The sequence below is a fragment of the Xiphophorus maculatus genome, chromosome 18 (assembly GCF_002775205.1).
Source record: "Xiphophorus maculatus strain JP 163 A chromosome 18, X_maculatus-5.0-male, whole genome shotgun sequence".
Lineage (NCBI taxonomy): Eukaryota > Metazoa > Chordata > Actinopteri > Cyprinodontiformes > Poeciliidae > Xiphophorus > Xiphophorus maculatus.
This window is the reverse complement of record NC_036460.1, coordinates 6,606,624-6,634,172: the sequence shown is the minus strand read 5'-3', so window position 1 is coordinate 6,634,172 and position 27,549 is coordinate 6,606,624. Positions and strand designations below refer to the sequence as shown.

General features: G+C 36.2%; 1 protein-coding gene across 4 annotated transcripts in view; it reads right to left on the bottom strand.

The window, feature by feature from the left end:
* arhgap42 (Rho GTPase activating protein 42) overlaps positions 1–27,549 on the bottom strand; it is a 101,339-nt gene that overhangs the window by 49,354 nt on the left and 24,436 nt on the right. For all 4 annotated transcript variants that reach the window (XM_023351687.1, XM_023351688.1, XM_023351689.1 and 1 more), the window contains exons 2-3: positions 22,410–22,505; positions 16,819–16,880 (exon numbers count right to left, since the gene is read on the bottom strand). In XM_023351687.1, coding sequence (XP_023207455.1) covers positions 16,819–16,880; positions 22,410–22,505 — 158 coding nt within the window. The remainder of the gene's footprint in view (positions 1–16,818; positions 16,881–22,409; positions 22,506–27,549) is intronic.

The window sequence follows — 27,549 nt, the reverse complement described above, 5'->3', positions numbered from 1 at the left end:
GGGAGATATGCATGAAAGAATCAAAGCAACACTCCCACATGATATAAAGCTCAATAAATTTGACTTTGCATAATACTCCTCCCCTTTAAGTTATCTCAGGACTGGAACGGCCCATATCTGACCCAGGAACTGGTTGTTTTAACCCCAACAGTTTCAAAGAGTAAAATCAAGGGCTTCTTATGTCTACATTATACAATCAAATGGTTTTATATGAGAGGTAAATCATTAACCATGTGTGGAGGACAGAAATCAGTGCAAGACGTAATAAATATTGATATATGTTTCACATAAACAAAATAGAATTCACGCCAGAAGAATATGCATTGTAAACATCACATGAAAAGATTTTAGCAACAGCACTAGTGAATTTAGTTTTTATTTCTTATATATATATATATCAAATAATAATCAAAATAAAATGTTTCTAATGGGGAGAATTACTCAGAAAAGATTCACAACATTTTCCAACGCCACAGAAAGAGAGATAACAGCAAAACAAGTCTATAAACCGTGAGATTTCACACTTGGATTGACACTCCACTCTCAGCTCCCACTATTCAAGATTACATTTTTAGATAAGACCCACAATTTAATCACTACAAGATCACACATTTGGTTTAACTAGTGAGGGTTTATAATGTACAAGTAAAATACCCATGATAAGATTTTCTCTTTAAATTTATTCATTCATTTTTCTCCTATATTTATAATCAGCTGCTTTTTAGAAATTTGAGTAGATGTTTCCGTGCAGCCACTCCCATCCCGTGTGAGCCATTAGTAAATGAGGCGGTACTTATGTAAGGTAAAATCAAGGCAAAGTGACTCTCTGCAACAGTGCAAATGTAGAGGAGATCAGATGGTCATCTAATCTAGATGTATTAATCCTCCAATCATGTAGAAATTTTGTTATTTGGTGTGTCAACAGCAATGCTTAATATTTCCTTTCTCTTATCTCTAATGCTTTTAGTTTAACTGAACAGTGCATTATCCTGCTTCACATGTAGATTTCTAATATTAAAACACTGAAAGTGTTATACACAAAGCACTCTAATCTAATATTCAATAAAGTTTATAAAAATATCTTCTAATGGGATTGGTTTCTAAATATATTTTGTCTTGGAATTTCTTTGACATGAATATCTCATTTCAAAATAATTATTAGAAACCAGCGCATGATATAATGTGGGTTCAACAGTAATTGGTATGGAAAGATTTGAATTTGAGATAGTAATCGCTATACTTTGACATACATATTTATACATGAAAGCAGCCGACTTATTCAAGACTCAATGGATTACTTTCAGGCTGGAGCGGAGCCCACTGCCCTCAGCAACAACCCCTCACAACAGGATTAAATCCATATGAGCCAGCTCCGTGTGATGCTTGAAAGGATGCAGTAGCACTAAGCAATTTCATTACTAGATAGAGGGAGGTGGGGAGAGATGTCAATGTGCCACGTTTTCGCCGCTTCCGTTTGTCCAAAGCCTAAATATCAAAAGTGTAACTCTGAGGTTAATTTAGCAGAGGAAGATTAGAATGCCACCAAGGCCACACCACACTGAAACGCTTAACGAGAGCTAGAATTTAGAAAACTATTTTAGGAATGCTACTGGTCTGATTTGGAGCAGTCATAAAAGGACAGTGGTGGCCTTGAGGTGATTATGTCAAATGCAGTTGGATTTGAGCCATAAGTACAGAAAAAAATAAAATAAAATCAGCAATACTGTTTTTCTCACTGGCTTCAATTCTGTGATTAATGTCAATCACCTTTTGGGTAATGTGCATTTTTCTGTACAAATGTGCCAGATGTACAGCACACTGAGTAACAGAAAATGTTAATTACTAATCAAAAAATCCCAGACATGACATTAAATAGTATATAACTTTTTTTATTATTATTATTTTATAGGATGGAACCCACAAATGTGCCAGTAGCTATTTTCTTAAAAGCAACCATTACTTGACATATTTATCTACTAAATCAATACATTGATATTAAAGAATTGATATTTCTAAAATTATGTAGTGTTAAGATGCTGCAAAAAATGTTGGATTAATTTTAAATGATCTTTTCACATCTTTGCCAAGGTTTCCAATAAGTTTTTCTGTCTCTGTAAACAGTTTTACCAAAGCTTTGCTTTATAGAAAGACAGCACTATAAGCCAGCTTGGCCGCCCTACCATTTAAAAACAACAACAACAAAAGTTTATTTGTTCTGCTCTTGCAAGTTCAAATCTGCAAAGCAGGAAGATTTAGTAATTGTATCTGACAACGAAACTGACAGAACTGTAACGCCTTAAGAAAAATGTAAAAGCACTTTAAAAGTGATTTATAGGAGAGACTCAGTTTCAAATATATTGCCTCGTTTGCAAGATGCAGTCAGCTCAGTGAAAACATGTGTAAGATACATAGGCTTTTGGCCAAGTATTGATTTGCTGCTCAGTCTGGTGGTCTAGCAGAAGGAGGGCAGATGAGAATAAAGGGATGAAGAGCTTCGAAGTGACAAAACTCCAACTGTGTACAATAGATGCTTCTAAAACTTCTAAACAGTATGCGTCACATGTTTAGCAAACTGGGCAGTGAAAATCAGCCTCTATCTTGTACTTTTTTCTAGTTGTTTTGAATAGTCTTATGAAAGATGTAGCTTCAGTTTCGTAGCTTAATGAGGTCCCTCGTTGATAAATATCAATTTAATGTTTCACCCATTGTTAGAAGTGATTATTTTTTGCTACATTAAATCCTCTTCCTGGTTTTACTGTCATGTCTGAATGATCAGGCAGAACCTCTGCGGCTGAAATGAAACTGAATTAAATTTGCAGTTCTTTCAATTTATTAAGGGTGAAATTCACAAGCTGTTTTTCTTCAAGTGTTGCTAAAAAAAATGTTAATAGGTGCTGCTGGAACGCCTTCTGGGTGAAAATGAGAACATATTGAAATCATTTTTTCACATGAAAAAGGCTGTGGGAGCAAGGTGTCAGAGCTTCTATGTTAGTGCTGTAAAACAGCTGGTAAAAGCCAGGAGCAACACATGAAAATACCAGCAACAGCCAAAGTTATAACCATAGTTAACGGCCAGAACAAACTAAATGAATTAGCCCAACTTATTAAAGAAGGTAGCAAGACCACAAGACCTAAGGCAGTTAAGCAAAAAAAAAAATCTCTTCTTGAGCTTCATGATAGAATGAAAAAATTCTGCCACCTTGGCTTGTAATTTATGGTGTGTGTAAAGCAAGGACAATAAGTGTTAAACATGCCTGTGTTGGTATTCAGCACATGCTAAGAATGCAACACAAATTAATATAATTTACTGCAATTTTTGTAAAACAAAGTAAAATTGACCTGGTAGTAAATATTAAATACACTTATTAAATTGTGTTAAAAATTTGCCTTTACTGGCAATGATATAATCAAAATGTCTCCGGTGTGGGGAAACTATTTCATGCACTGCTGAAGTGTGATCCAATGTGTGATTCTGAAGCATTTTTCAACTCAAATAGTCTTTGAACCTCGAAAGTCCTGGTTGCCTCCTCTATGTGATCCAATAAGTTTATTCCATTGATTTTCAGTTGCACCATCTAAGGAGCTTTTCTCTCTCTCTCTCTCTAAAACCAAGAGATTCCCTAACTGTGCTTTTGGGATTATTGTCCAGCTGAGATATCTTATCAAGAGTGCCCAAGTAAATTTCACCATCCAGTATTCCTTCAGTTAAATAAAGTCCACCAGTAGTGAATGCTGAAAAACCGTGATACAAACTTCACTGTTGGCAGTCTTTCCTTCTCCTACTTATTTTCTTCTTTTCCAGGGTTTTCAAAAGCACACCCTTAGTGGGTTTTCAAGCAACTATTCTGATTGTTCTTTATTATTACTCCATCAGGAATGTTGCGAGGAGAGTCATGTCTGATTTATGGGGAATTTATGTGGCCCTAATGGTGCTCACTGGAACATTCAAATGCTTTGAAATATGTCTGTAACCAATGCCTTTTTTTGTTGCAGGAATAGGGTTCCAAAGATCTTGAGGGAACATTTTGTTCTTACTATAGTAGTGACAAACCCTTTCGTTATAAACACTTTCGTAAACCTAGTTGACTAGTTAAATCCTAGCCAACTAGGATTTAACTAGTTAACATTCATTTACACTGATAAAAATCAGGAGTGATTTCCATTAAATTAACAAATCCCAATAATAAGCTTTTTTTTGTTTCACCCATCATCTCTGTCATATGTTTAATGTTAATTCCTAATTTTATTCATATTTATTATACATACCCTAAGTTATGATCTTTTAAGTACTTTCCTGTAAGTTTTTACATGTGTACATTACTTAGGTTGTTACTGACATCTTATGTGAATACACTGTTAATAATCAAATTAATAAGCTATTTAATGAAAAAAGATGCTGATGTGTTCAATAATTATTTCTCCCACAGTATAGGTGTGTGTGTGTGTGTGTATAGCATAAGGTAATGACCCATTCCCCAGACTAAGTCGTTTCTGCTGCACAACTGTCACCTGCAACAAGCTGAGAAGTTGTCATTCTATGAAATGTAAACTAACCTTCTGCAGGGGAAATTGTACAACAACGTGGTGGCAGATGTGACATAATTGCCCTTCATGTTTTATCAAACTGTAAGGTGTTGAGTAAAGTTGTGAAGAAGCTGGTGATCCAGAGATGGTAGTTAGTTTATGGATCCCAGGGGGATTTTCTCTGTTTGTTGTAAGTACAGTTACATCGCCTGTGATAAAATGTAATGAGGTGCAAAAAGTCTTGCCGTTTTCACACCAAGAGTTAGAGTTACCAAAAATAAGTGTACACTTGGTGAAACAATAAGCCTTATTTATATTTGAGTCTTTAACGGAAGGGCGACATAATACCCAGCCCCCGTAAAAACAACTTGCTAACATATTGACTGCAATCCTTTATAATGCTTTGCAAGCCAATGCAATAAAGCCATCTGTTTTAACATTTTAGTGTGGAAGTGGTGCCTGCTATTATTCTGAAACAAAATTAGTAGCAAAGTGCATAATTTAAAAGCAGACTGAAAGCACCCTTCCCAAGTAGCACCTCTTATGAAGATATGTAGCAAGGCTATGTTAGTACAATAATCTCATATTAAAAGGAATTAAGAAAATCTCAATTTTATTTAAAAAAATTTTAACTAAATATGTCTTCTATGAATTTATGTTTTCTTGAGTATGAGACAGAGGACCATTTCTCTAAGCTGCTCTTCAAAATGAGAAAGACAAGAAAACATGCTATTCATGTAACAAAACTGTCTTCAATATGAGATAGACAAGAGCAAACTGCATTTAAATGAGACATCTTTGGAAGAGATTAAATGACTTCCTTTTTCTCTGGGATACAAATAAGGTGTGACAAGAGGACTGTTTCTTCTAGCCATTCATTAAAACGGGAAAGACAAGGGAGCCTTTCATTCAGGTCATTTGTGTTGATCTAACAGCAAATGACTACAAGAAATTAGATAATCACATAAAGTTTCTATTTGATGGGTTTTGTGCACATTTTTGCCACTTGTGCAAATAATGAGAGTGCTGTGAAAAAAATAACTACAAGAAACTGACAACTTTGTGTCTTTGTGACAATTTAATCCCGGAAGATTGAATCTGTGGGAAAAGAATTTGCGCACTTTTCCCACATCCATTACGTAGTTTTTACATTGAAAACAAAGCTATGGCTGTAGGTAGTGATATTTAGCTAATTCTGAACGAGCTAATGGGTTTTTTTTAAGTGAGAATAAATGGCATGCTGTGGAGCATGTTTATTGGGATTAAATTCAAACTATAAATATAACTACATTTTAATCCTACCTTCGTCGTCAACAAACAGGTTTCAAACCTGTCTTCAGACTATGTGAGAGCTTTCCATTAAACATGAGACCTCTACTAACTGAAGTGACACATTACCATACCATACCAACTTTATTTATGAAGCACTTTATACACCGACAGGACCAAAGTGCTATACACAATCATAAAATACAGTGCAATTATAAAATAGAAAAGCTCAAATATAAAATACATAGTAATATACAGACACAATAAAACAAAGTGAAGCCTCTCAGATTGTGCCAAAAGCCAAAGAAAAAAGATGGGCCTTAAGAAGGGACTTAAAAACAGAAGTGAAGAGGCCTGTCTTATGCCCAAAGGCACACATTACAAGACAAAAGTCTTAAGACATCAAGATCAGCTCCAAGGAAAGGAATTACTTTGGATTTTTATATGAGCTCCATAAAAGTTATGTTTTTAGGTTTGCCTCTATGTAATCTGACCAGGCATCTGGAACATTTCTGGCAGTAAATCTGTGAATCACAAAATGTTTTTGAGTTTTGCCCAAACTCCTCATCACTTTCTTATGAAGTTTGCAAAAGAACCTGTTAGATCCGTAAATCCAATGTATAAACTTTGCTCTTGGAAGGAAAATCAATGCCTGCGTTGGTTTCACAGCAGATATTTCCAAACTGGACTTAGTCAATCAATGTAGTGTTTGTACAAATGCTCAGTTCCTTTTTCCTCAGAAGAAGGAAGCAGTTTGCAAAGCGGTGTATTACAGTAAGAACTGGTGGCAAAGTGAACATAATTAAGTGGAAGTGAAAACTGCCTGAACTTGGAGGAAATTTTGTAGATCTTTTTTGTTTCTAAGATGACCTTGGGAGGGCCAATTAAAAAGTAAAAGTATGACCAACTCCATCAATGTTCAGTTAGAATCGAAGAAATAAAATGGCCTCCTATTAGCTCTTAAAAACAAAAATCAAGAATGTAATTAAATATAACAATTTCTTTTCTTAGTATGAAAAAGTTTCTTTTGTACATACAGTATTGTTCTTTTTGTCACATTTGTTTTTGTTTCACATCATCAAAAACAAACCAAACAGCTTTCCAAACCAACGTAGCCAAAAACAACTGGATTTGCCATCATTTGGCAGAAGCAACTACTGCAAAAATGTAGAAGTAGTTGCTTCTACATTTGGCAGGGAAAGACTTATTGCTAGCTGTCAATAAGTCTTTCCCATCACTGTGAAAGAAATTTGGCCCATTATATTTGCAGAAGTGTTTTAATTCAGTCACATTAGAGGGCCTTTCAGCATAAATAAGCCTGTTTAAGGTAATTTCACAGCAGCAGGATTAAAGACTTTGACTTGTCAACTCCAAAACCTTCATTTAGTTTTCAGTCTTCAGGTTATGGTTATTTGGGTTCTGAAGAAGCAAAGCAGCCTAAAACCATCATTCTAACACCACCATGCTTGGTAATATAATGTTCTTTTTCTGAAATGCTGTGCTAGGTTTTTGTCAGATGTAAGAGCTTGCACACCTTCCAAAACATTTCACTTTATTCTCGTCAGTCCACTGCATATATGTTCCAAAAGGTTCATGGGGATATTAGGATAATTTTTTTGTAAATGTGACACAGCTCTTTGTGTTCTTTCTGTTCAGCAGTAGTTTAAGCCTTGGAACAGGCTCACCGATGCTATTTTTGGTTGGTGCCACTTTTGTCTTTTTAGAGTTGAATTATACTGAGGCAAATGATGTTAGCAGTTTAAATGTTCCTGATTCTTTTCTAACTTCTTGGAAGAGTTGCTAGGAGAGCTTGGTTTAATTTTGAGTGGCCAGTCGCTCATATGATAGGTTTCCAATTGTGCTATGTTTTTTTTTGTTTTGTTTATTTTTTGTTCTCATTTGTGGATAAAGGCTGGTACTTTTGAATTATATTTACATTTCTTGAAATGGATGGCATGGTGTAGAAGTTTGAGCTCCTTATAGCTATCTCGTGTGGTTCCTGACGTTTGCTGAGGGCATTTTTAGTTCTACAAATCATGCAGTTGTTGGGCTGAGGTGTAGCCAGTGAAATGGTTAAGCACAGTTAGCGATTGAACAAAATAAGTGATTAATTTTTAACAAAGAATAATTGTACTGATGTTTTTTCTCTAGTTATCCTTGTTTGACATTAAAATTTAATTAATGATCTGAAGCACGCATCTGTGACAAAAGAAAAACAAAGCACAGCTGTAATAGACCTCTTAAATTATTTAGGTCTAGAACTACTTTTGGTTTAAACAATGCAGGACTCATTGGATTTATGAAAAAAATATTGAAGTTGGCTCATCAGCTAACAAGAGTAGTTTGAGGACTAATTATATATCTTTAAACACCACATACTTGTGTCAATGATTGACCAGTAATGATAGACTCTGGTACATTTTGGCTGGTGAAAACTGAGGTTTAATTTAGCTTTGGGTAAAGTCCGATCATGTTCGTCCAAACACTCCTCAGACTTTCATTAAACGAGCCACCGGGAATGTGGTAGAGAACAACGAGGGCCTTTATTTCACTGAACTGTTTCAGGGTCAACGAGACATTCCACAGTTCACAGGGCAGCACACAAGGTACAGACAGAGCAGGAGTTACTGTACCATTAAATCCTGAGAAAACAGAAGCACCACAGACTCTTTTGGTCTCAGCTATGTGGAAAACACAATGTGTTTAACATGGAATACAACTCAAAGAAAAGGGGGGGTGGGGGACATTTAACTGGACCTGCTTTGTTGGATTTATCGTGGATCATTTTCCAGGGATTTGCTTGTATGTGCAGTTTTGTTAATCTGCTGAACCAAATACCCAAAATTACGCTAAATCGCACTTAGAGCACAACAAAACATTAAGGAATAAAAATATAAGTAGGATCCTTTTAGTTCACATTTATAACAGAGAGAAGCAAAGTGTAACAAACAGCTTAAATAATGGATGATTTGTACTGAATGATGCATCTGTAAAAGTCAATTTGCTTATATTTTCATTTTTATTTCTATAGCCATGTGCCACCTCCTTTGGTTGTTGAGTACATCAGTCGCCCTTGAAATATAATCAGTAACAAGCAATGTTATTTATTGCAATAATTTCCAACCTATATGCTTTCTATTTGAAAGAGAGAATATACAAAGAGCCATCAGGCTTTTTGTTTACTTTTTGAAACAAAAACAGGAAAACACAAATTGGCTTTCAGCGCAGCCATAAAAAGGCCCTCTCTTTTTCTCTCTCTCTGGGGGATACAATCATCACTCCAAAAGCCACAGAATCAGGGCACTGCCCTTCTATTCCTAAATGCCATCCACATTCAGCGGTGCTGAACCTTCTCAAACCATGCAGAACTTGAACCTGTTTCACTCTCTTTATGATGCTGAAGGGGTGATCAACGTGGGAATTGTGAGCATTTTCTAAAAAGATAGAACTTCTGTAAATTTTCAGATGAAATACCACACCTGGGTAGTTGGCAAGCCAATCCCGGAGAGCAAAAAGAGATTGCGGATAGATTTAAGGTCTGGCTACTCACCAAGCTGGCAGACAACAAAACACTTCATGCATAAGAAGCCTGCAGGAATTTGGCTGAAAGTAAAATTTTCTCCTCCGGTACCTTGGAGAAGTATTGAATTTTGCAGATTTATCTTGTTATAACCACAACCTTTGACATAAATTATCTGCACTTCTGGAATCTGGCCTGGTTTGATTGGATGAAGCATCTGTGAGCAGCAGTATATGAGTCTTTCTCAATTCAGTTTCGGTCAAGACTTTGACTGGGCCACTGCAACACATAAATATGCTTTGATCTACAGTACACTTCAGTTCTGACTCTGTGTTCATGGGCATTCTTCTGCTGGAAGGAGCATCTTCATCTTTTTTCCAAGTCTTTTGCATTCTCTAAAAAGGTTTCCTCCAGGATTGCCATGTATTTATCTCCATCCATCTTCCCTTCAACTTCAACTAGCTTCTCTGTTCCAGCTGAGAAAAAATCCCATCATGATGCTGTCAACATGGTGCTTAAGGTGGGGATGCTGTATCCAGGTTGATGTACATTGTTAGTTTTCCTCCCTACCTAGAATGTAGGTCAAAAAGTTGTATTTTGGTCACATCTGACCTCAAACTATATTTCACATTTGTCATATACCTTCCAGGGCCTACCGGCAAAATGGTGGCACTGCATGTTGTTGAGGTGTACCTGAAAGGTACGATTCTCCTATCATACCTTTCAGATTTCTATATTTCTAAAATTAAATATGTATAATCAGACGTTTCCCAGTAATGAGTTTTTGTTGTATAAAGTCCAATCAGAATACATTCCATTTTGCGCTTGCAATTTGACAAAATATGAAAACGTTTGGGGAGTATGAACGCCTTCGTAAAGCACAGCACACTATGTTCTCATATTGTACTGCGGAAATGATAATTAACATTCCTGTAAGGCATAGGAGTGTTGTAATTTTCAGCTGTTTTGCGTTTCCCTCAAAATGTCTTAATAGATTCAGACCAGAAACGGTAAACTGCAAGAATCTGCATTTTTATTTGAGCAACTGCTTCTGAACGTCTACACCCACTGTGACTGAACATTTTCTTTTATCAGAGAGTGGTCGCAGCTAGCACATTTATCTACTGTAATAAATTAGGATTAAAAATCTTTCTGAATAAAAGAACACCATCTGGCAGCAAAACATGACTTAATTATATCAGAAAGTCAAGTCTCAACTAGTTTTTCCTCACAATATTTCATGTTCTGGACATGTAAACTTCCCCTGTTAGGAGAGATTTCCTAGATTAGGTAAACATGTGTTGATTGGAGCTGTGCTAATTGAGTTCTGCAACCCTGCTGTCAAATTACAAACCAGACCAAGAGGAAATGCTATAAAATTAATTCATTTTCCTGGTTAAACAGCGCACATTGGAATAATTTGGATTTGGAAACCATTTTTGTCAATTTAGAGTTCCACATTGCAGAGAAAGTCTACTGAGAACAGGTGTGGTGACATTTTTGCATTAATCTGTATTAATCAGATTAATTTGAGAGGGATCATTATGCATGTGCAACATCTTGAGAAAGTGAAATATGTGCTGTGCTCATCCGTGGATTGTAGTTTTTAAGCTGCCATCCATGATTTTGCATATTTAGCTCAACACAATCCATGCGTGATAGTTGGAAGTGTCATAATGTACTGCAGTGATACAACTGTCAGAAACCAGCATTCAAAGCCTGTTTGAACTTCACTCTTTGCTTTCAAACTGCCTAAAACTCAAATTCCTGTCCTTCTTTCTGTCTATACATTGCTGGTTAAACCTAATAAAGGTGTTTTTTTCATAAAATTTTGAAATACACAGATATTATAACAATGTTTTGGAGAACCATTCAACTGTTAGTGAAAAGTAATCCAATTAATGCTATTTTTTTATTTCTCATGCACTAAAATGATTGAACTGTTATTACCACTGTGTCTTTTTATATATAAAAAACAATGAATTATTTATCAGCTGAAAAAATATCATTTGCAGCCTCAAATGGGCCATTATCCATGCCTGTGAGCTTCAGAAAAGAGGTTGAATTTCTGGTCGGTTTAGCAACGGTTCAAATGTCTCTTTCTGGAGAGAAAACATTTAGCTCATTTTACTGTGCTGAAATATGTTTCTTAAGAATGTCACAGGGGTTTTCGGTTTGTAAACACCTTTAATTTTTTACTACTTTAATTTTTAGTCTTTAGAAGACAACCATGATATTAAATTTTGAAGGAACACTGGATCTATTTTAAGGTTGGGAGTCATGGACAGATTACAAAACCTTGCGCAGATTTCTGCAACACTGACTCTGCCTTTCCAAACAAGATTTGATTGACACGAAAATAATAAAGTGTGGAAATTGTGTTTAGGTCACTGATGCTGACTCCTGGCACCATGTGATTATCTTGAATATTTCTAGTAAGCAGGAAAAGAATGAACATGAACATGAATATATTAAAATATGTAAATGAATGCTTTTTATTTTAAAGTCAAATAAACCTGATACAGATAAATCACTGCTGAACATCATGTTAAAACCAATTAAATTATTTCTAGTCTTAATCATTTTCTCAAAAATAATAACCCGCCTTAATTTTAAGTATTCACTCCTGAACAGATGCACACATTTTTCTACAAAGTGAAATGGCATTTTCACGTGCAGCTATGACGACGCTGCAAATGCTACTAATTCTATATTTTGATGATTTGCTCACCTTTTACTGCATTCAAGGAGATGGAAGAAAGATACATAAATAATCCAGTTTAGTTTTAAGTGTAGAAGAAAAGATGCCTCAATTCATGGCTATGGCAACCCCCAAAGGCAGTCCTCAATCCATAGCATGTTTGCTGTGGATACATAAGTAAATATTTTGAATAATTTATAATAGATCTTCAGATAAAGATAAAGTGACACTGCTGTAAAAACTGTGAAGAAACGGATTTGCTGTGACAAGAGAAGCCAGTAAAGATGTTTGTTGCTACTCATGGTCCCGGTAACGTTCCAAACAATAAATGAGATGGTAGCATTGACTTGTATCTCTATAAATGAGCTTCAAAATGAGGGCAGGACCTGCTGCAGCTTATCAAGCAACATCACTGACAGTTTAACACCCTGAAGACATGCGATTCTCTCACAGTGTGCATAGGGGCAGTGATGAGAATAGGGCTGCTTTCAGTTCAAAGTAAAGCAGCCTCCTATTATAACCATCTCTGAGAACTATATGAATGTTTTCATATCACAGAGATTTAAAAGATACTAAGTTTACATATGACAAATTGCTGGCACTTACATCCCCAGAGTTTTAAAATGCGTGCGAGCGGAGAAAAGAAAAACTCTCCCAGCGTCACCAACATTACGATCACAGAGCAGAGATCAGAGGCGCGCGCGTCTTGCATATATTCCAGACATCTGATGAGATGCAGACTGCAAGGTGAAGAGAGAGAGGGATGATGCAAAGAGGATTCTTTTAAAGAAAGAAACAGAAGAGATGAGGGGGAGAGTGAGAGCTATGAATAGAATTTTACACTTTTAAATCTATTACAGATAAAGTACTGCATCATATAAGCTTCTGAGAGTAGCTGTAGATGCTTTGATGTATTAAGGTTTTTTTTCCAATTACTTTGCAATCATGCAGTCTTCTTGTTGTCACACAGTCTCCTTCCCTCTCGAGTGTGGCTTCATTTAATTTATCCTCTTCAGTTTAGCCTCTCTCCCCACATCAGACCGACTTCTTTTTGTTTTCTGGCGCTCTTTGAAATGAGAAGATTTAAAACAAAAACAAAACCCACAAAAATGCATTAATGTGCATCTCTCTTCTTGCTTTGTTTCCACGACTTGTGCGCACATAAGCTGCAGACGCATGAACCTGTAAACCTCTGTCGCCTCTTGCTGCCATCCGCACTTCTGCCTTAGCTTTGTAATTCTCCTTTGTGACATGCGCTTGCAATGAAAACAACAACAAGTAAAACTAGGAGTGCCAAAAAAAAAAAATTCTCCTCTGATTATTTGTGACAGGCATCAAATGAGGCACAGACAACAGCAAACATTTAAACAAATGGTTTGCAACTTCTTTGTTTCTTTAACAGATCGTATATTAGACACACAAAAAGCAAAACGAAAGCTTTTTATAGGCACCGCAAAACAAAGTCTCTGCAAACTGAGCAGGCAGTGCAACAAAAACAACTTTGTTTGCAATAATGGAGTGCATCCAGAACATTTTTTATCTACTAAAAGCTCTTAAGAGCTTTAACAAAAAGCTTTTTCTCTGACTCTATATACCTGATTCAATATCCCACTAAGATGAAGCACTGATAATAAATTCTAAGAGGCACATTTTGACTCTGGCTTTAAATACAATACTGCCAATTAGCAGGCAAACATTTTGTTATCCAAATATTAGAAATATTACATAAAATTCCAAGTTATTCTAAGCATCTTCAAAAGGAAACATGCAAAAAGCTCAAATGTCTTGGAAAAAATGGAACAGTCCTAGAAATACAGCGACACCTAACCACAGTTTAATATTGGCAGATTCAACTATTCAAAGATCTTTCTGTGGAACGTAACTTCAAATTACTAGCAAAACATTTGTGAATTTTTCGTTGAGCCCATTTAAGATATTCAAAAGAATATGCAGCTTGTGAAGTTAAAATATTTAGGTAAAGTGCTTTTTGACATGATTTACTGGCATTAGCAAATCAGCAAATCATAAATGGCATTCATTTTCCTTTGTGCTAACTGACTGTTGCCCCAAGAGTGACAATAAGGAGGACCGATGATATTTGCTTCTGCAGTAATGCCAAGACAGTTCCCATCATGCATATTAATGCAGGTTCAGTTTAGGATGTGTTTGTTTGTACTATTAAAATAAGCAGTTGTCACTATTTTCAGAGACAATCTCAAGTATTCACAAATTTCAGGGTGAGGATGGCAAATACCAGGGACCTATTATGGGTTAGTATAGGTCTGAGGGCAGAAAGTTACATCTGTATGTGCCGACCGGTCATTATTGATTGGTCGCCAAAATCTAAAGGAAATTAGAGACGATTTATCCCCTAATGGAGGATCTTTTTGAATGGGAAACTCCATGCAAAAAGATCCTAGGCCAGGATTCAAAGCCAGGACCTTCTTGCTGCAAGGCAACAACACTATCATCTACACCACCATGTAGCCAACCTAAAGGCACAGAAGTGTGATCTTTCAACAGTTTGACAAGCAATATTAAATCTAACTAAGAGCAAATGGTAGTTATAATGCATGTAAAGTCACTGTAAAATGTTGTATAATTGTTCTGATTCAATGTAAGGGTTAGATAAATACAAAAATGCAGTTATTAACCAAGTAACATGGTGGTTTGGTAATCTTCCATTTAAATATAATCATGCTCTGAATTATGGTTACAATACAGTGGATTCAGACAAGCGTCAAAGGCCATGCTCTATTGACAGAAGTACTCAGTTTCTGGCAGTGAAGCGTGGCTTGTAAAAATGGCCTCAAAGCTTTTAGTGAAACAAAAACTAACAATATTGATTAATGGATTATACAAATTTTAGTATTTTTGCTTGCAACATTTGTACAACACAGCAAAGAGCTACACTGTATTTACTGAGGTGGCCCTCACTTTCAAAGGGTAGGTCTTTCTATCATAAAATATTGAATGTTGACAGATAAAAGCTCACCCTGAGATGTCAACAACTCCAGTCCAGTCAGAACCAGTCTATACAGTCCATCAAATTTAGGAGTTTTAGTACTGCTAAAATTATGTTATCATTGCTAAAAGCTATTTCAGTTTATCAATATAAAATGTGGTCCATCAGATTCACAGCTTTTCTTTGTCATCTACACTTAAAAAGGCATAGGTTGAGCAAACTGCTTTTACAACCAACTGTCTTCTGAAAAAGTTATGAATTTACAAATATAGTTACAATAATGAGGAATAGTCATCAATGTAACATACAAAGACAGTGTTCCCTTTATATGTGCATACATTTTGCTACAAAGTGAATGAGATGAGATGCTCTGTGCAACTGACCCACAACAAGCTGACAGGATTGCTAAGCAAAAAATGACGGATCACATTTCAATTTCAGAACATACAGTACCACTGAAGGGCTCATTTTTACCATGATGCCCTGCAATAGTGGCTCATGAAGTCCAAAAAGACGTACCTTTCCTGCAGTTGGTTCAGATCAAGACCAGTCTGTATTCACACCAGAAGCAATCTGTTTGGAAGTGGAACGAGACCACCTCAAAAGTGGGGTCTTGCTCAAACAGAACTATGGTCTGTTTAAATCAGACCATGTGTGTGAATGAACCTTGCAAACCTTATTGTTAGAGCATATACCAAAATGTTGCAAAAACTATACATTTAAAGTTATTGCAAACGTTAAACATTTTCATTAAGCTACCCATTTATGAAGCCCAGGACAATAAGTGTTCTAAATTCATGTTTAGTCTGCATATTTTGTTATTGTCTGGGGTTGTGTGGAGACTGATGTGGGGGCGGGGGGTAGTTGTGCATAACTAAGACACCCACTGAGAAATCTCCTCCACCTCCTTTGCCCTTGGCCTTTACGTCATGCCTGGTTTGTCTTTAGACATCCAGCCATGTTGGAGGCTTGTTTTCTGACCTTTAGACCAGCCATCCAGAACCAGAACCAGCCATTCCCCCCGACCCCAGAACCATCCATTTCTCCTCTATCCCCCCCCAAAAAAGCCCAAAACAAGAATTTTCTTAAATAACTCAGACTCAGACATAATTGCTATTTTATCTGGGTTTTTAAGGATCCAGTACTATGTTTCTTCTAATTGAGAATTGTTTATTATATTTTGACTAGCTACACCTCAATTTTTTATTGATGTACATAATAGATGTTCTTTGTTGTATCAGTTCTTAATCCTCTGAAGAAAGCAATTTGTTTTTCCTGCGTGAATTGCAAATAATCAGTACCACTTAAGCAAAAATGTATGTGTCTTAGCATAAGGAAATGGAGGTTTTCATGCACATTTAATTTCTCATTGAGATAAATACATTTATGAGTTAAAACAAATCACACATCAAGTGCTCTGCCATGTCAAAAATATTTTTTTTTTCCCTAATATGTCCTAAAATTGTATAATCGGTATCAATTTTAGTCCTCAATTCTTATTAAATAAAATTGGGTTTTGTTTAATAGTTTGGGGAATATTTTCTTACTCAAAAGTTGCATAGTAGTCAACAAAATCTTTATTTCCACCTCCATTCAATAACTAAAATGGTTCAACCTTAGCACCTATCAAACATAGCAGTATTCCTGTTCATAGCGCAGAAAATAAAACACAGTTAAAAGATAGCTTTTTACTGGTAATGTAGTTTTTGTAAGAGGGGTTTTGTGTTTTTTTATTTTTTCTGTAAATCAAGTTATAAATAGCACAGTCAATCAACTGACACAATAAAAGGGGTAGCAGTGTTTTGTTGTAGTGCTGTCATGTTTCTAATGTGTTCTTACCAAGCGCCTTCTTTCCTCTTCAACAGTGTTCAGCAGCTGGGAGAACTCTTTGAAAGACTGGGCTACAAAAAACAAACAAACAAAAAGAAAAAACAACTTGAGAAACAACAAATAGGGAAAAACTAATAGTTTTAAGTCTTGATATGAAAGATATCTTGAACAGACAGCAGCTTTGCACCAGAAAGATGAGGCAAAAGCATGAAGAAAAAACATGGTGCTGCAGTTGTTAAAGATGTGATGTTTCAGGCACCTCCCACAGGACAGAATTGTGCAAAATGTTTATTTGCTTTCCAGCTTCAAACCCTTCAGAGCAGTGCATTTCAGAATGTAATAAAAGCATACAGCTGTCCAATTTAAACCCAAGCCTTACCCAGCAGTAAGAAACAATACCTCAATTCAATGGATTCCACTGATCGCTTCTCTTTGCTTTCATCCCCTGCAAGGCTTCACAATATACTGCCCCAATGTAAAAGAGAGTGATGAGGTGAAGATGTGTTCACACCATCTGGGATATACTTCTGCAGCCTAGATTACATCCTGCATGGCCAGATGATTTCAGAATACAATGTATTCCACCTTATCTGCTGGAGGATTGTGCCTTGATAGCTTCATGGCTTCATTAAGTAGAAGGCCTGATACAATTTGGCCTCTGCTGGAGAGCCCCTCTGTCACTGCATGTCCAGGCATTTAGCAGTGGTCGAGCTGCGCTGCTTGCCAACACAGTAATATCATTATCGGCCCCGACAGCCTGGCAAGGGGACCCATGCATCATTGTGGACACTCGGGTCTATTTGCACACTAAAGCTTTCAAAAACCAGGGAGCAATGATTTTGTGCCAACAATCTTGCAGGCAGCTGGCCTTCTTTGAATGCTACCAGCTCCTTTATCAACAGAGCAAGGCTACCAGGGGGTAAAGGCCACAGCGGGAGCCACTGATGGGACAAGATTAGGAAGGAAATGGGAATCAAAGTGGGGTTACAGCTTGCATATAATTCACTTGTAAATGGAGGAAAGGCAGTAAATGTGAAGAATCACTTGGAGGATAAAAGAGATCTGTTTCTAAAAAATTTATTGTGTGAGCTTTTCAATAATATTATTAATGCTGTACACCAATGGTGAATAGTTGACATGAACTTGCAGTCGGCACTAATCTGTGTTTTCCAGTTTCTTATTTAAAGCTGGAAACATATTACAAAAATAAGCCAAAAAACATAACTGGGTGCACAAATCTGAATTTATTTAGTTTCTGAAACGCACATCTGCACAGAAATATGTATAGGTTCAAATTTACACAAAACATCCCTCAGCATAAAAATAACGTATTTTGTTGTTTTCATGAAAACGTTTTTGGCAAAGGCTGTTTATCAGAAATTTCAGAATTAATTTAAATTGGTTGGTTTCTTGACAAAGACATGGTTGTTGGGTGTAGCCCCCCACTTATCTTAATAAGTCTGATAGTTTGTTTTTAACCCAAACTATCAACCCCATTTTAAAGGGACTACATAGCTGACGATGTTAAAGAGCAGTCGGGTGTCCAAGAAGCCTCAAGTCTACCATACAATTTTTATTTTAAATCAGGACAATAACATTGTTAGTCAAGAAAAAGACAAGTTGTATGTTAAAAAAAACCAAGGTAAAATGTTTTTAAGTTAGGAAAACAACCATCAAGCACAGTGACGGCAGGATCATTCTGAGGGGTTTTTGTTGGTTAACCAGCAGGTAAGGTGGGTGAAGTGCCAAGAACACAAAAACAGAGACAGAGAAGGGATTTGAACCTATAACTCACTGGTTACAGGACCACCCTCTAGTGTTGGAAGGGGTAGGAGCCTCTTAAAGAGACAAAAGCCAATTTAAAAGCATCAGATATGGCTATGATGCAAAGTCAAATTTATTTGAAGTTATTTTTGAAATATCCAGCATTTTCAAAACAACTGAAGGCAACAGTTACTTGACTGTGCTATAAAAATAACACTACGTGCCTGGAAAATACATCTTAACCCCCTTTTAATAACTTCTGCCAGGAAACCAACTGTTTTTTTTTTTGTGGATTAGGTGGACCTTTCATACTAGATTTAATTGTTCATTTTGGCTTGTTCACATCAGATTTCTCTTCACCCCAAAAAGGATTTTAACAGCACTTAAGGTCTCAATGACTGACCTTCTGAGGAAAGGTCCTTCAACTTTTAAAAAAAAATTTACATTTCTATGGCCACATCAATCCCTTGGCTCCATTGATTCCTAGATAACTGACTGGCATGTGAATGTCACCGCAGGAAGTCATCGAGGGAAATCAATAAAAGGTCAGGTGAACCCGTCTGACAGCACACACAACATCCCAATGTTTCGTGGGGAGGCTCGGAACATCAAAGTGGACTGCACCAATACTGCATCAAGATCCTTGGTGGCAATCACTCAAGGGTCTGGCTATGTCAGTCAGAAACTTGGTTTCATTGATGACAAGATTGATTTCAACAGGCTGTTTCATTTTTCCCCTCAAATAGTTATCATGGTCTTTTCTCTCTGAGACACTGAGTGAATACAGCAGTGTGGCTATGATGTAAATGGGAAACTGGCCAGGCACTGAATTCGAAATTAAAACAGAGGCAAGTTTTTATTATATTTGTACATTTTAAATTTGTTCCTGACATATTGTCAGTTCACTTTTGTGTGCTGATTGTTTAAGAAAGACCAAAATCAATTTATAGGTGAGAGATTAAGATTGCTATTGTTCCATCTGTGATCAACAGATCCTTTATTGCAGGGCTGGGAATGTGAGCACTGCCTCAAATTAAAGTGTGCTTTATTCTAATGAGACTTCACTTTGGGTGTGGATTTTTCCATTTAACATAATTAGCGAGTGCGTCCCATACAGTTACTGCAGCTTTGTACGGTACTGGTCATTTAGCATTCTGATGAACATTAAAGTCTCAAGATGAGAAGGTCGATATCCTGTTCAGCCCTCACAGATGGTCAGTAATTCAGCAGACCACGGCACGGAGTGGGGGACGTAAGCTGGGGATAATGAGTGGGATACAAAACAAGAGGCGAAGGAAGAGGCCAGACTGACAGTCCTGCCCATTAGAGTCGGTGCATCCCCCTGCACATCTGCTTTCAGATACCTGTTGGAGGCTGGATGATTTCCACCTCCATTAATCTCTGACACTGATCACAATTAGTCCTTCAGATGTCCTGGAGGCTTGACAAGAGGCTGCACAAGAATCCGTGTGAAAATAAAAGAGGCAATATAGGCTATACATAAACCTAAATCCCTGGCCTGGGGGTCTGCAAACTTTACAATCCATAAAGCCATTTTCTCTCAGATTTTTAAAAACAATTTTGCCCGGAACCGCAAAATCTATACAACCTCTCACAAAAAGAAAAAACTAAACAAACATTAGCTTATCATATTTTTAAAGTACTAGCTAATTGGGGCTGCTGCATATTTTGAAAACTTGCCAAAGGCATTAATTCAGGTGAAAAGCATGGTAATATGTGAACAAATACTTAACTAAGCAGTGTTAATACTGCATTTTTCTTCTGTGGACTCATGTAAACATAAAACCCAGGCAGACTATCCAGTTATTGGAAAATAAATTTAGTAGCTAATGTTCATCTCATTAATCTGTTTTTTTTGTTGTTGTTTTGTTTTGGACAAGTTGTATCTATCTACCTTTTCTATACTTGTAATGAAAGACTAGGTCTTAAGTTTATCAATAAATATCTCACTGGGTGGATTCAATTGTTTTTTTAATAATTATTTTATTTAATACAAAAGCAGTTTTTTGTCATATCGATATTTCATGCTGCAATCATGCAGTAAGGATGAATTGGGCTTTTTACTACATAAAATCTAAAAATGTTGGCATTTGAAATAATTTATTACATTTTCTGATTTAAAAAAAACACACAACAAAAGATTTAAAATAATAGAATGATCCCATACTTAAAGAAAAAGAATAGTTAAAAAGCTCATTGGTTTTTGGACTGACATGCACAAAAATCATTGTCATTCTGTTCATATTATTGCAGATTTTACATGAATGTCTTTCCTATTCCCTTTAAATATCAGAACACTGCTTAGTTTTATAATATTACTGCTCAAGGTTATCAGGAGTCTCTTTAGGGGGCCCACATAGCCAGAGCTACACATTTCAGAACCTTGGCCCAGCCAGAGTTATGATTTAGCATTCCGAATACTATTTTTCAATTAGAAAACTGGTTCTCAGACATTTTAAGTTACTATTGTAAAAAAAAAAATTAAACCACAGTTTTTTCACAGTTTTGCTTAAAATAAAACCACAAAAAATGCAGGATTTTGTAGTTATAACACAATGCAAATGTGAAAAATACATTTATGAGATACTGAGTCGATGAATAAAATCTGTACCTGGCCAATGGCTCCATCCATCTACTCCGTTTTTTTTGGACTGTGTGTACATGCATGACAATGTGGCAAAATGTGCTAATCTGTTTAGTAAAATGCAACAGCCAATTAGCATGCATGTTGCATTTTTTGGAGAAAGGCCAAGGTTGTGTGTTCTCCCTTTCGCAGACAAGCATAATTGCACTGAAAAAGCACAGCTGGCATTTGTATCCCTGCCCCCACCTTAAGCTATTGTACCCTCAGGCAATATGCTGATCTACAGTTGGCTTGTGGTGGCAGACAGGCACCTCTGCATGGCAGCTCTGCTGGACTGGTGTGTGAATGTTTGAGCAAATGGGTCAAAGAGGAAAAACAAGGTAAAGAGCTTTCCAAAACAGAAGGGTCAAAAGAAGCTTGCAATTATAGGCAAAAGGTTATTTGCACATAATAGCCATAAATACTAAATAGCTGCAAACACTTAGAACATTTATGAAAAGCCCTAACATAAAACCAGACCAGAAAACGCTGCAGCACATAACTGCAATAAATTGAGGTTTCCATGAGTGGAAAGGGGACTGGTTTTTATCAATTTCTTCAGAATGACAAGATAATTGTTTCACTGAAGATATTTTAAAGTGCTGAAGATATTTTAAAGTGCATCAAATGGAACACTGTAGTAGTTTCACACCATTAAAAATGATATGAAGTCACAAGACTACAGTGCAAGGCACTGAAAGAGAATTGAGCCTGATGCATAAATCGCAGGAGGAAATAAACTGTTAACTATTGTTTAAAGCTTTTAGGATGTTGGTCTAAGAGTTAGCCTGATTTGAGAACTTTAAGAGTGAAGAAATGCCAATTAAAACATGATTATTACAGGAAATGCATAATATCATAATGAAAAGTGGAATTATAGTCTATATGGGATGATCTTGAAGTTCAAGGATGCCATTGTCTTTTTGAACTAAGCAAAGAATGAGCATCACACACCAAATATTTAAAAAACATATCTGGTCATGAGAGTTTGTTCCTTGGTCCTCCTCTCATGCATTTGAATCTCATGAATGAATCTCTTAGCTTTTGTTTTTTTAAAATAATTTACAAAACTGGTGTATTTTGCATTGCAAATTGCAATAAAGCAACAGTTTTCCCTCTAGTGACTTTACAGAAGCTTCTATAATGAATTTGAAACAAATGACAGAGTTGTGCCATGATAAATGACTCTTACCAATGTTGACCTCGTCATCTGTCTCAGCATCACCAATGCACTCAAATTGGAACTCCTGCAACGACTGGGAGAACTTCTGGACAGCAGCAGAAAGACCTGGAAAAAAAAACAGAGCAGAAGATAAAGTTGAGCCTGAATCTGTCACTAAATAAAAACAACCAATATACTGTATTTGTTTTTATATTAAACCGGTTACAGTAACTTGTGCTCCAGAAAAGTAATTGAGTAATTAAGACAAAATGTTCTCTATTTTGCTACTGTGTTAAAAAAATACTGTGGTCTAATTGTTTTCTGTTTATTTATGAAACGACTGGTGTCGTTTTCTGGAACCGGAGCACAAGCCACAGGGACATGAGAACGCCACTGGCTCAAAGCTTGGAAATAAAAATGATGCCAAATTATATTCACAGACTAAATCAAACAAAAATCATCCAGCGGACCGCCAACACCTGCTCTCAGTGTCTGACTCAGGCCAAATATGGGAAGCCTCAAAGCCCCTTCTCTATGAACTAAAAGTCATATGGTAAACAGAGTTGCTTCGCAAGGAGACTGAGTCAACAACTACCAAGCTCTGTAATCCTGACAAAGTGTGCAAAATGTGTGTGCCAAAGACAAGCAGACACAAAGACCTCCCTATAATCACAAAACACCTGTAATGACTGCAGCTTCCAGCAGTTTGTAAAAGACTTAATGGTAACTTTAAATGGTGTCATTAGTTAAATAATTATTTTTTTCACTTTTAGAGGGGCTACGTAGGGCTTTTGTCCCCTTTTAGTTGTCGGACAATAGCAGCTCAACAACTAACACTTAATTTGCAATTAAAATGATGCAGATGAATAAATCTACCAGCACCATGAAATTTATTATATTAATTATATATTACATTATATTATATTAATCATGCAGTGTTTTGGAAATCAATATGAAATGACGAACAGAGGGTAGGGGATGCATGGATGAGACAGAGGCCCAATTTTAAGGCATCAACATTAAATATCTCAAGTAGTATTTTATACATACAGTATATTTATAAAAGCTGGAGGTAACAGTCAGTTCGTTGTGGTATAAAATGCCACTATCTGCCTGGAAAACACATAGTACTGCCCCTTCAGTTGTGTGTTAACTCCATGAGAATGTATAACTTCCATACTTAGTTAAATCCTACCACATACCTACACAATGAAACCATTCAGCTTTAGTAAACCTTTGATTGGTTCACTAATGCCAAATCCGTGAAAAGTTAGAAGTCTCAGGACCCAGGATATGTTAATGCAGCACTGGATGATTCACAGTGATGGATGACAGCTCTTTCAGCACTCACTGTTCTTCCCTCAAGTGCCAGGAACTGTATTTTTTGGGGGGGGGGCATGCAGTGACTGGTGCCAAGAAAACCTTCCTTCCAGACTTTGTCTTTAATGCAGGCAGGGGACAAACTCACAAGTTTCAAGCAAAAGTTGTGCTTGACAGTGTCTGGGAACAGAGTAAAATTATATCCTTTTAAAACTGACTGTCAAACTCCATGCTCACTGACATTCACACATCAGCAACTGTGAAAGTGACTGGAATAATAACTAACGATAGTTTATCGATTAGAATTCTTGCTTTTGTCCGTAAGATTTGGGCCTAAAGGAAAATTCCTACCTTCGTGCTAAAATTGATAAACACTAGCGTTTAAATCAATCTTGGAAAGCTGGCCTTGCAAAGAACTTTGGATGTTTATTTCATTCCAGGAGTTTAACTGTGATTTAATGTCCTATTTTATTTATATATATATTTCAAAACATCTTGAGAAAATACAGAAAACATTACTCATTAGATGAATGTCTTTAATCTAAGCAAGGGATGTCAATTGGAAATTGAGCTTAGACAAAACATTCCAATATTCTTTAAAACTCAATTATATAACACATTAGTGCTCTATTAACAGAGCAGGTATGAAGTATATATTCATGTGTGTACAGATTTTGGATTGCTTTTCCAGTGGAATCAATAATATCATCTGCCATTTAGGCATATAATGTTTGCTACTTGACTCAAGAGGGAAACTACATTTCATTGATAATTACTGTAATTTATGGGGTTCTTGAAATAAGTAATTTCCTTAGAGTTTACTGCCGGTTTGTATACATGCTAGCTGTGTATTTACACAAGAAAATTACTAAAGGATAAACAACAGCCTTCAAAAAGACCAAATAGCACATAAATCATGTGTAAAGAACTTCCAACATATTTTGGTTCCTAGATCACTTTTTAAATAAAAAAGCTGCAATAAGATAGGTTTTGAAATAAAAAGCAGATGTCCAACTCACAGTGCATCTCTGGTTTTTGTAAACCTTTGACATGATGATAAGCATTACATGATGAGAAAATTTGGGAACATCTATTCATCGTCCACACACGCTTAACCGTGCAAAGTAGTGAGGGTGCTGGTGTGTATCTTCAGTGTTCATTGGGTGAGAATTTAACAACAAATGAGAATTTTAGAGAGATACATTGACTTAATATGCAGCTTTGGATTGCGAGAGTACTCAGAGAGAACCCAAGCATGCCACTCATTATTGTACTAAAAATGCAGCGTGTATTAGTGTGCATTCACCAGAGTTCATTATTTCTAAAAGGTGGCTTATTAAGTGTTTTGGATTAGGAGCACCCACATGCAGACAGGACATCAGCAAGAAGATGAAGATTGTATAATAAATAAAATGAAAAACTTACAGTCTTGAAATGAGAAAAATAAGAACACGGAACAATGATGAGAGCAACACAAGAATCCAGTAATGAGCAAAGAAACCAGGGAGCTTACATACAATGGGATTGTGATGGTGAGTTGGAAACCAGGCACGTACACACAAACAAAATTAATGGCAGCTGAGCGGGGAGAGGAGATGGTAAAAGGCTGAGAAGACACAGACAGGAGGAGTTGAACCAAAATATATTAGGATCTACCAACAACGGAAAACTCATAAAACTAAAATAAAAGTCTTAAACCTAAAAGTGAATGTTACAGAAGAATCCCAAATGACATGATAAACTGAGATTGAAAGTTCAAAGGGATAATATATCAACATTGCAGTACTCCACTCAGCCTTCCTGTTATCTAAGCAAAGTCTCACTCTCTCCCCCAGCCTGAATGAAATACAAGCATGTTTTGATATGTTGTAAATAATATTGTTACCTTTTAAATAGATTTTAGCAATCTTTGCATGCTTTCTGAGACTTCATATTAAAGCACATTGCACTCCCTAAAACATCTTGTTTTGAGTCTACTTCCCTCAACAACAGCTTATGCACCAAAAAGTATTGAAGAGGCGGAACTATGTGGTGTGTTCACTGATAAAAAAAAAGGGAGAATTTTATTTTCCTCAGTGCCTGTAACAAGCTGGTCATAAAAATTGACCAATTCCATACACCTGCCAATTTCTCTGTGCTTTAATTCAGATGCTGCCCATTAAAACAAACCATTTCAATCACTTTTCGCAGGTGTTGGCAGCTTCTCTTCTTCAAGAAGTGAAATAAGTAGCTGATCATTAGAGATCAATAAAGTACTGCTCATTACAGAGGAAAACATACGGTGAAAAGCAGTATTTTGGGTATTTTGCCTCTGTCCAATTACAGACTCAACAACATGCATTTCTTTAAAAGAATATTAAAAAGTTTAAACATTTTAATCAAACAAATGATAGTACCAAAAAATAATTTTATTTAATATGTTATTTGAATTAATTTAAGAACTTCCAAAAGTAAGACCATCCTTTGCCCTCTGCCTGCTGTTAAAACCACACAATATGAGTTATGTTTCTGCTAAGCACAAAAGTCCTCAGGAAAAACCATCGAATTATCTTATAAACCTATTTTTTAAGCACAGTCTTACACCTTTAGCTTATCAGCACTGACTCACCAGTGGCCAAGAGCAACTTTTCATTGTTTGCAGAGGGAGGAGTGCAACATGACCACTTAAGAATTAGTGGAGCTTTAACGGTCTAATATTCTGTGGGGAGAGACAAGACTAGGTTATCATTTCCTGCACACAGCCTGCCTAAAATACAACCTCCCACTTTGTTTTTATTTTAGCCCTGGTGGGAAAAGAAACAAGACATTAAAAATAACATTCATTCAGACACGAAAAAACACCTCACTGTGCCTTTTAAAAACTCAGTACATATTTGCATAAAAGTATAGAGATATTTAATGTTGCATCATATTAAATAAACATTTAATACTAAAGATGTCACATGGCTGTTTATATTGACACGTATGTTAGCATTTATTCTACAGGCATCAAAACATGAGGAAATGAAGTGTATTTTGTGGAACATTAAGCCTGTTATGTCTATGTACAGTATGTGTGTCACCTATCTTGGCCTTTTGTCATCGTTTCTGGTACCCTTAGGATGTTTAGTTGACATGTAGATACCACACGCAGTCATTTTTAAACCCCCACTAAAAATCTGTTTAAACATATTTACAGCTTTCACATAAAAATTTAAGGTCAAATGTTGTCATGAGGTGAAAATATTGTAGAAAATCTTCATTTGGAAAAATATTCACACAGATGTGGTCGGAGTCAGAAATGCAACAAAAATCAAAGGGTAATTGAAACTAGCAACACAAGTTTCTCAGGTTGTGAACAAAACTGGGTAATTTTCAGGATACCGGATGAACCAGTGGCAAAACCTTGCCCTCGAGGAAAAAAATTTGTTTTCTTTCTGCAAATTTAACAAAAACTCTACAGAAGTGTTGTCTAAACACATGACATATTTGCACTGAAACAAGCATCAGGTTCAGCTACTAAATTTTACATGATTTTTAAAGCTACCATTATTCTTTTTATAACTAAGCCAACAATGTACTTCAGTCCCTCAAGCATTGTGTAATGTTTTGTGCTATTTTAAATTATTTGCAACATTCCAATGTATTCCACATTGCAAAAAAAAAACAGATGAAGCACCTCCACATAGAGACATAATGGGTTGTAAATCTAACATTTGAGGAGAAAAATAATAAAGTAGTTCTTTTTTAATGCAGGTCCCAGAATTAACCATGCTAGCAGAGAGTTTAATCATTTAATTGTAATTTTTTTCACCAGACATCTCATTTTGAATTGCTATAAGCCACTGTTACATAAAGTGAGTGTACAGTT